Below are 10,784 nucleotides of genomic sequence, written 5' to 3'. Positions count from 1 at the left end.
GAGCGACATCATTGATATACACGGAGAAAAGTGTCGGCCCAAGAATTGAACAAGAATTGAATGAGCGAGAGTGTGGGGTAAATCAGTAATCAAGCAATATCAGACTTTCTCTGTATCATTGATCATCAGCCCCCCTAAAAGGTGGTAGGTATACATTCAGAAAAGTAGGCCAATTGTCATAGCAATTCATGTAGTATCCTCACCATTATTACATTTAAGTAATTTAGCAATTGCTCTTATCCAGAGCGACATACAGTTAGTGAGTGCATACATTTTCATTGTGGCCCCCTGTGGGAAACGAACCCACAACCCTGGTGTTGCAAGCGCCATGCTCTACCAACTGAGCTACAGGGGATACCCCAAAAGACATGTACTTATGGGGGTTATTTGTGAGAATTAAATCTAATGAGGATCTATCTAGATTTTTCACATTTAACCGGGTGGGTTTTATGATTAGCTGGGTTAGATTAAGATCAAGACAAATGTTCTTAAAGTTATCTGAGATAGGTGTCAGCCAGTCCAGGTTAAAGTCACCTAAGACCAACAGTTCAGATGATAGAAAAGGTTTTAAATGCTCAGCTATGATACTAATCGCATCAACTAAAGCAGCAGGAGGCCTATACACTCCAGCAACAAATACATACACGTTTTGGCTCATGGTCACATCTAAAACCAGGATTTCAAATTTCTGGGGTATAGTAATATTAAGAGCACATGATGCCACAAAAGTGGATTTCACATACATCACCCCCCCTCCACCTTTTCTCTGCCTATCACATCTAAAAATGTTGTAATTAGCAATGTCAATGTCCTTATCCATGATTGAATAATTTAACCAAGTCTCTGAGAAAACAAGAATGTCTGTGTTCGTGTAATGCATCCAGATATCGATAAAGTCCATCTTATAAACTTGATCATTGAGTAAGTCAGGAGATTTCAAAGGAATAGAAATTAAGTTACCTCCTAAAGAGCTTTTTGGCTCCCCCCTCAGGATAATCAGTCCCTCAGATGGTGTCTAAAAACTCAAACAACTACTTTAACACACTTCTATCAATAAGGTAACCTTAAAAATAAAAACCAAGTATAGTAAAAATCTAAATGCATTTTAAGCTAAAAAGCTACGGCAAAAAAATCTTCCTGCAGTCGACAGGTTCTGTTAGCAAGCTCAAAGAGAGTTATCTAGTCTCCAAAACCATGCCTCCTTTATACCCTCAATTTTTCTTTCTGCTAACTCATTGAGGCTAACATCTACCCCAATGACGCATCCAGTGGTTAACACCTAATGAGGCCATCGTTCAAAAATGCTTTTTCAGCCCCCATAACTCCCACCTTTTTCTCACCTAAGCAGGATGTCCGCGTCAACCCCTTGACTGCTCTAACCTAGGGATTTCCAAATCCAACTAACTCCCTTAACATACTTAATTACCTTCAACTTTTAAAACAGTAATTTTTCTACATTAACCTTCCTTACTCCACTCAATTCTAATCTTACTCCAACCAAACTTATTACCCCCCATTACATCTTAAATATCTACCAACTTAAACATTTCATCATTATAACATTTCATTATCAACCTCCTATAGGCCCTAAGGCCTTGTTCCTCTAAGCTTAACAAACATAGTCTATATGCATCGTACCTTAAAGCAAACCACATAATAACATTGTTAACCATTTTACTGCATTACTCTAATCACCCTTTAATATCTTCCAGTGTATATTTCCCACTGTTTCCAACCTTTAACATATTTAACCTTTAATCATTATTTTAATAAATTCCCAATTCATTTTTCTTCTTCTTCTTCTTTAATCAATTCCCTCTCAACGTTCATTCTTCTTTGTTCTCCGTTTCTGTGTGAAAGTGAAACTTCTTCACGAGTGTGTGGGTGGGCATAAGCAAGTGTGTCTCTAAAATGTCACAGAGAACTGGGCCTTAACCTACTACTCTTGTCAGTGTGACTTGTTAAGCAAATGTGTTTACTCCTGGACTTATTTAGGATTGCTATAACAAAGGGGCTGAATACTTATTAACTCAAGACATTTCAGCTTTTCATTTTTAATACATTTGTAAACATTTTGAAAAACATTATTATGCCTTTTCTACATCTGCCTTTCAGTAAGCAGGAAAGGTTTGTGGATTATACCCACACCAATAAAAAGGCTGATTTTAACTTTACTGTATTGGCTGATGTAACTGGATGAAGTTCATGATTATCTGGTCAGATGCCATACTGTGTCCTTCTCCTGCAGGCACCTATCAGTAACAATTTACAGTAACTGCAGTTCATTATTAGCCTACTCAGTCAATAAGCACCAGTCAAAGAGAAGATCTAGCTAAGTTAGCTACAGAAAGTAATGTAGAAATCTCACTTTTCTGAAGCAGGTACCTCTGGCCAGGCCACTTCAACTTGTAGCAGGTTAAGCTAGCATGAGGGACTAACTTACTTCCACTAGCCAGACTGCTAGCTAGACAGTTAACCAGCTTGCTAGCTAGTCAGCAGTAACCTTAGCCGGCTAATGCTAGCTAGCCACGTAGTGCAATCAAACTTTGTTCAGTTGTTGTTGAGTTCGTTCTATTGGCATGCTAACTTCATGATAAGTTAAGCATCTTAGCTAACATTACTATTTTTATCTTCCTGTCACATAAATGTCTAATAATTTCTCTGTGCTGCCGACATTGCAGCTCAACCCGGACTCTAAACACACCAGCTATACACCGTGAATATTATATTAAGGGGCATGTACTTAAAGGTATGAACAAATTTGACACATTTTGTCATTATCTGTTTTCTGTGACTCGATGCCCAATTTGGAAACAATAAACGAGCAAACGAGTTGATATCCAATTTTCATTTTGGTGTTCAACTAGAAAAAATATAAAACTATTAATTTCCTTGTTTGACCTTGATGAGATTAATAAAATAGGAATTACCCTTAAACACACGGACCGAATTGCCATGTTAGGCATAACTCAATTTCTACCTTTTAAAATATTAATTGTTTTCAGTAATTGTTTTCAGTATCCTAATTTTGTTTTGTTTCAGTGCATGCATTTAACAAGCTTTGGACGAAGGACTTCCACAGGGAACATCTCCAAAGTTCACTCAAAAAGGCAATAGTTCGGAACTGGGTTTGATTTAGTTTTTGTTGTTTTAATTATTAAAATGTTGTTAATTATCTTTTCAACTTCCATTGGTTAATCTATTGCTCAGTTATCACTTGGCTCATGTAAATAATGATGTAGTTGTCCCATTAAACATCCTAAGGTCAACGTCCTCATAGTGTTCCCATTTCTCTCATGTAAATGTTGTAGCTACATAAAAATATTAAACAATTTATTTGGGAAATATCCAGTATTTTTTCTCCATTACCATGCTGATGATTTCAAGTTGTATTGGATTACTTTTTTATCTGTTAAAGACATTGAATACATGTTGTTTAGAATATTTACTACATTTAGTATATAAACATTTTTTCTCTGTGTAGTGAGTTAATTTAAAGTTTTGTGACTTGGTTTATGTTCAAACATTTCAATGTTTAACACACAGTAACCAAAAACCTGGTCTAATGTGCATATTCATACTGAGTTTGCAGCAAACAGAATGTTCCGCAAATTTACCGCAACAGTTTGCGACAAAACTAATTTGCATGTGAAAATATGAGCTTGCCACACATTTGTGGCAAATTGGCCAAAGTTTTGCGACAACTGTTTGCCAGAAGACTGTTTTTACGATAAGGGTAATGAACCTCCACTTAGACATGAAAGGAGGAGAACAATATAAATGGGGTGGAGATGATCTTTCAACCTTTATTTGCACAAATTTCAACAAAGCCTTACATGAAAACACCCGTCATTTTATCTGTTGTATACTTCAAGAACATGGGGTATCCTCCCCTAGTTAGCATGGTTGGGGTCGATTCAGAATTTAGTTGCAAATTGCTGTTGAATTTCAATTAAACTCTTGAATTTGAATTGCACACGCCTTACAGGAAGCAGAATTTTAATTGAATTTGAATCGAAGGTCTAATTTAATTAAAATGTGTAATTTAGTCTACACTTCACTATACAAATGTTTATTTTCACATTGCGTATAGATGGTTACCAATACTCTGAAAATATTCAGACCCCTTGACTTTTTCCACTTTGTTACGTTACGAATAGTTTTTTTCCCTCATCAATCTACACACAATACCCCATAATGACAACGCAAAAACAGAAATGTTTGCAAATGTATTACAAATAAAAAACTGAAATATCACATTTACATAAGTATTCAGACCCTTTACTCAGTACTTTGTTGAAGCACCTTTGGCAGCGATTACAGCATCGAGTCTTCTTGGGTATGACGCTACAAGCTTGGCACACCTGTTTTGGGGGATTTTCTCCCATTCTTCTCTGCAGAGACCTGAAAATAGCTGTGCAGCAACACTCTCCATCCATTCTGACAGAGCTTGAGAAAGGGTCTGAATACTTATGTAAATGTGATATTTCAGTTTTTTATTTGTAATACATTTGCAAACATTTCTGTTTTTGCGTTGTCATTATGGGGTATTGTGTGTAGATTGATGAGGAAAAAAAGCTCTGTCAGAATGGATGGAGAGTGTTGCTGCACAGCTATGTTCAGGTCTCTCCAGAGATGTTCGATCGGGTTCAAGTCCGGGCTCTGGCTGGGCCACTCAAGGACATTCAGAGACTTGTCCCGAAGCCATCCCTGCGTTGTCTTGGCTGTGTGCTTTGGGTCGTTGTCCTGTTGGAAGGTGAACCTTCGCCCCAGTCTGAGGTCCTTAGCGCTCTGGAGCAGGTTTTCATCAATGATCTCTCTATACTTTGCTCCGTTCATCTTTTCCTCGATCCGGACTAGTCTCCCAGTCCCTGCCACTCAGATGGCTTCCATCTGGCCACTCTACCATAAAGACCTGATTGGTGGAGTGCTGCAGAAATGGGAGAGCCTTCCAGAAGGACAACCATCTCCACAGAGGAACTCTGCAGCTCTGTCAGAGTGACCATCGTGTTCTTGGTCACCTCCCTGACCAAGGCCCTTCTCTCCCGATTGCTCAGTTTGGCCGGGCGGCCAGCTCTAGGAAGAGTCTTTGTGGTTCCAAACTTTTTCCATTTAAGAATGATGGAGGCCACTGTGTTCTTGGGGACCTTCAATGCTGCAGAAATGTTTTGGTACCTTCCCCAGATCTGTGCTTCGACACAATCCTGTCTCCGAGCTCTACGGATAATTCCTTTGACCTCATGGCTTGGTTTTTGTTCTGACATGCACTGTCAACTGTGAGACCTTATATAGACCTTATATGTGCCTTTCCAAATCATGTCCAATCAATTGAATTTGCCACAGGTAGACTCCAATCAAGTTGTAGAAACATCTCAAGGATGATCAATGGAAACAGGATGCACCTGAGCTCAATTTTTCGAGTCTCATAGCAAAGGGTCTGAATACTTATGTAAATAAGGTATTTTTATATTATCATTTTTTATACATTTCCAAAAATTATTACAAACCTGTTTTCGCTTCGTCATTATCGGGTATTGTGTTGATTATTATTTATATATTTTTTAATCCATTTTAGAATAAGGTTGTAACGTAACAAAATTTGGAAAATGTCAAGGGGTCTGCATACTTTCCAAATGTTCTGTATATCATATGAAACATCACCCTGATCTTCAAAGTGAATGCTAAGGTTTTGAGGTTCTTCAGATTATATTTGTTGGCTGTCATTGTCCTTTATGAGAATTCCTCTGGAAGTGCTGATGAGGGTATTGTTTTAACCTACTTGAGAGGAGATTACAAATTAAATAGCTGATGACCTTTCCAATCTAAATTGTTAACCAACAGTCAATTGTGGCTTTTGAGGGAATGGTTATTTGAAATAGTGAGGGAGTCCATGACCAAAGTAAAGTTGATCAAAAGGAAAGAAAATGCTGGTGTTTGTTTTGCATACAATTAAATAGAATAGGTATGATTAATCTAACAACACAGAGCATATATCCATGTGTATAACATTTTAATGGAGTGTGTAGTATTTGTTCATGGGGCATAGAAAGAGAAACCTCACATTTATATAAGGCAGTTTATTTCAATATAAAACACAAGAGAGTCAGGAAATACCATAGCAGTTATACAGTTATTTAAAGCAAAATCATGTATAAAATAGACAAAAGCACTTGCAGCAAAATAACATGCATACTAAGATTGGGGAGAAAAAAGGGGTACTTTTTTTTTATACAGAAAATATGATTATACAGTACATTCGGAAAGTATTCAGACCCAAACCAGATGGGATGGCGTATCACTGCAGAATGCTGTGGTAGCCATGCTGGTTAAGTGTGCTTGAATTCTAAATAAATCACAGACAGTGTCACCAGCAAAACACCATCACACCTCCTGCTCAATGCTTCACGGTGGAAACTACAGACAGGTGTGTGCCTTTCCAAATCATGTCCAATCAATTGAATATGCCACAGGTAGACTCCAATCAAGTTTTAGAAACATCAAGGATGATCAATGTAAACAGGATGCACCTGAGCTCAATATCGAGTCTCATGGCAAAGGGTCTGAATCCTTACATAAATTATGTATTTCTGTTTTTATTTTTAATACATTTGTACACCAAAAAAAATATATTATGGGGTGTTGTGTGTAGATTGATGAGTAAACAAATAATGTAATCCATTTTAGAATAAGGCTGTAAAGTAACAAAATGTGGAAAAGGTGAAGGGGTCTGAATACTTTCAGAATGGACTGTATATACAATACAGTACCAGTCAAAAGTTTGGACACCTACTCATTCAAGGGTTTTTCTTAATTTTTTACTGTTTTCTACATTGTAGAATAGTAGTGAAGACATCAACACTATGAAATAACACACATGGAATCATCTAGTAACCAAAAAAAGTGTTAAACAATTCCAAATATATTTTATATTTGAGTTTCTTCAAAGTAGCCACCCTTTGCCTTGATGACAGCATTTTTTCACACTCTTGGCATTCTCTCAACCAGCTTCACCTGGAATGCATTTCAATTAACAGGTGTGCCTTCTTAAAAGTTAAGTTGTGGAATTACTTTCCTTCTTAATGGGTTTGAGCCAATCAGTTGCGTTGTGACAAGGTAGGGGTGGTATACAGAAGATAGCCCTATTTGTTAAAAGACCAAGTCCATATTATGGCAAGAACAGCTCAAATAAGCAAAGAGAAATGACAGTCAATCATTACTTTAAAACATGAAGGTCAGTCAATCCGGAAAATTTCAAGATCTTTGAACGTTTCTTCAAGTGCAGTTGCAAAAATCATCAAGCGCTTTGATGAAACTGGCTCTGATGAGGACCGGCACAGGGCAGGAAGACCCAGAGTTACCTCTGCTGCAGAGGATAAGTTCATTAGTTACCAGCCTCAGAAATTGCAGCCCAAATAAATGCTTCAGAGTTCAAGTAACAGACACATCTCAACATCAACTATTCAGAGGAGACAGTGTGAATCAGGCCTTCATGGTCAAATTGCTGCAAAGAAACCACTACTAAAGGACACCAATAATAAGAAGAGTCTTGCTTGGGCTAAGAAACACAAGCAACGGACATTAGACCGGTGGAAATCTGTCCTTTGGAGATTTTTGGTTCCAACCGTCGTGTCTTTGTGAGACGCAGAGTAGGTGAACAGATGATCTCCGCATGTGTAGTTCCCACCGTGAAGCATTGAGGAGGAGGCGTGATGGTGTTTTGCTGGTGACACTGTCTGTGATTTATTTAGAATTCAAGGCACACTTAACCAGCATGGCTACCACAGCATTCTGCAGCGATACGCTTAGTGGGACTATCATTTGTTTTTCAACAGGACAATGACCCAATACCTCCAGGCTGTGTAAGGGCTATTTTACCCAGAAGGAGAGTGATGGAGTGCTGCATCAGATGACCTGGCCTCCACAATCACCCGACCTCTAACCAATTGAGATGGTTTGGGATGAGTCGGACGTCAGAGTGAAGGAAAAGCAGCCAACAAGTGCTCACATATGTGGGAACTCCTTCAAGACTGTTGGAAAAGCATTCCAGGTGAAGCTGGTTGAGAGAATGCCAAATGCGTGCAAAGCTGTCATCAAGGCAAAGGGTGGCTACTTTGAAGAATCACAAATATACAAATATTTGTGATTCTTTTTTGGTTACTACATGATTCCATATGTGTTATTTCATAGTTTGGATGTCTTCACTATTATTCCACAAGGTAGAAAATAGTAAAAATAAAGAAAAACCCTTTAATGAATAGGTGTGTCCAAACGTTTGACTGGTACTGTATTTACATACATACATACATACGTCATCATGTCTCAATAGCAAATAGGGTACTAATCTATTTGCAAAGCTTTGAGGAAAGGAACAAAAAAAAGTATTGTTGTACAAAATAAGGAGAGATTTCAACATTGACAATATTTTTTGCATTAACCAAGTGTAATTAAGCTAAATAACACTCTGTTTCACTACTCCTTAAGCAACATATATAAAATCGATAGTCTAGCATAGAACTTTGAGCATGGTAGTCTTGTAGAGTAGGTATGAACCAAAGTAATGAAAGCAGTGCAATGGGTTCTGGAAGAGACTATTTGTCGTCACCCTCAAGTGTCTTTTGAACGCGTGGCACGAGGAACATCCTGCCATCGGAGGTCTGCTGGAGGGAGTAGTCACTGGGACAGTAGGGCTTCCCCTCCTCGTCTCTCAGCAGACTGAACACCTCCAGGTACAGACTCCCCAGCTGCTCCTTTAGCTCCTTCAGACTGCCGTCCATCTGGGCCCTCTCCCTGAGCAAGCGCTCCTTCTTGTCGCGCAGGGCGTCAAGCTCCCCCTCCAGGCCCGAGATGCTCTCCATCTTGCGCTTGCGGCAGTTCTGGGCTGCCACCTTGTTCTTGCCCCGTCGGCGGATGTCTCGGACCAGGACTAGCTGGGCCTCGTTAAGCTGGTGCTTGGACATAAGGTCATTGAAGTCGTCCACGGGCAGGTTGATAATGAGCTCCACAGCAAAGGGGATCCCCAGGGCCTTGGCCCGGTGTTCGTCTCTGGACAGACGGGACTGGCGGCCTGCAGAGCGCCTCCTCGGCTTATCTTTGGTGAAGGGGCGCAGTTTGTGGCCGTTGCCCTCTACGAGCTCACTTTTTGTGCAGGGTAGGCTGTTTGCCGGAAGATGTGATGATGGATCATCGTTGTAAGTGGAGGACTGTTGTTCTTCTCCATGGAGAGACAGTGAGAACATCTCTCTGTACTCAGACTGGTTGCTGCCTGGGTTGCTGTCCATCTCCTCCAGGTCTGAGTCGCTGTATCCCATAGCACCATCGTCCTGATGGGATTTCCTAGGCGAGCTGACATTGGGGCTTGTATCCATTGACAGACCGGAGTCAGAGTCAGGGAACTCTGTAGCAGTCTTGTGTCCATCGGTCAGGGAAAATTGGGGGACATGTATTTCTGACGGTTCCAGGGGTTTGTGTCTCACTTCCTCCAGTGGGTAGGCCTCATTGGAAGTACAGGGTAACATGGGGGAGCTTGGTTTTGTGTTTGAGGGGTCCGTGTAGAACAGCTCACAGAGGCTGTCTGTGGTGTAGGTTGCGTTGAGCTCCGGGGCTTTCAGAGTCATTTGGTTGAGGTTGTCAGGGGGAACCATCCCATTGAAGCTGTTGATGAGTGGGACGGGTGGTGTAGTATCTACGTTTGTGACCAAGCCTGGGAGCTCAGGCAAGTAGAAGCTGTAGTTAGGGTCCTGCACCACTAGGGGCATGCTTGTGCTGGTATAGCCATTCTGATCCAGGATCTCTGATGCTTGCATATTTAGGCACTGCTGTTGAAAATAGAGGAAATCAAAGAATTAGAAAACAGTCAGTGACCTATGTACATTGTAACATATTTTAGTATATTGAAAGGTGATACTGTTAATTTCATGTTTTCATTATCATAGTGAAAAACAAGACACTTGTATCTCTAGTGGGCAACCCTAATAAACAATGGGTAAAATTATTATCTAAAATTGGATAGCATTGCCATTCTAGTTCAAGACTATGTACAGTCATGGCTGAAAATTGCTTTCTATTGATGTGGAAAATGTAGTCCTTATACTAATCAAAAAATCAAAAGTATTTCAGAATTTTTGTAGAATTAAGATACTTTATTACAAATAGACAAAAGTCGAGATGATTTGCAAAGCATCTCACGTCTACCTCTCAGCTCTCCGTTTATATCGTCATATTCACATACATCTTAGCATAAAGCCCCACCCTCTTGGGTTCCCCCACCACCATCCTGTTTCCCCCTCTCTACCGCTCCGCCCACTTCCTTAGTCTATGATAGCGGCTAAATTTGACTTTTATTCAGTTTAGAATCAATAGTAGTACAATCAATCAAGCCCTTGTCATGCAAAAATAATCATGTTCAGTTTAAACTCTGTTCAACCCCGGCTCACCCTGGCTTGACCTGAAGATTGATTGTTGGACATGACAGGTTTACACTCAATCTCTCAAACATAACCAAACCCAACTCCTCTCTCCCCTCCAGTCATGCTGTATTTACTCATGATTAGTCTGAACGCTGTTCAACTCTGACTCTGCTCTCAGGACTTTGTTTGAGGAGAGAGGCAAAAGGCAAGTCTGGTTTCAGTCTCTGATATGGTAGGACAGCCATGGATTAGGTAAGAGCGAGGAATTCGACCCGAGGTCTGATCCCCACTTAATACACACAAACCCAGCGAAAGGAACCAATCAAGTTCCTGCCCAGCAACAGAGAGCACCCCCATGCCCAATTCCGATTCCATGTT

The 10,784-nt window shown here is 40.0% G+C and overlaps 1 protein-coding gene across 1 annotated transcript in view; it reads right to left on the bottom strand.

The window, feature by feature from the left end:
• Positions 1 to 8,500: 8,500 nt before the first annotated feature.
• Positions 8,501 to 10,784, bottom strand: part of LOC311109677 (nuclear factor erythroid 2-related factor 2-like) — a 32,770-nt gene continuing 30,486 nt past the window's right edge. The window contains exon 5 of the mRNA XM_084152641.1: positions 8,501 to 9,815. Within this exon, the coding sequence (XP_084008767.1) occupies positions 8,589 to 9,815 (1,227 nt within the window). The 3' untranslated portion in view covers positions 8,501 to 8,588. The remainder of the gene's footprint in view (positions 9,816 to 10,784) is intronic.

The sequence above is a fragment of the Coregonus lavaretus genome (assembly GCF_964263955.1).
Source record: "Coregonus lavaretus genome assembly, chromosome: 35".
In the NCBI taxonomy this organism is placed as follows: Eukaryota; Metazoa; Chordata; class Actinopteri; order Salmoniformes; family Salmonidae; genus Coregonus; species Coregonus lavaretus.
The sequence above is the reverse complement of the archived record's forward strand: the minus strand, read 5'-3'. Positions and strand labels throughout refer to the sequence as shown.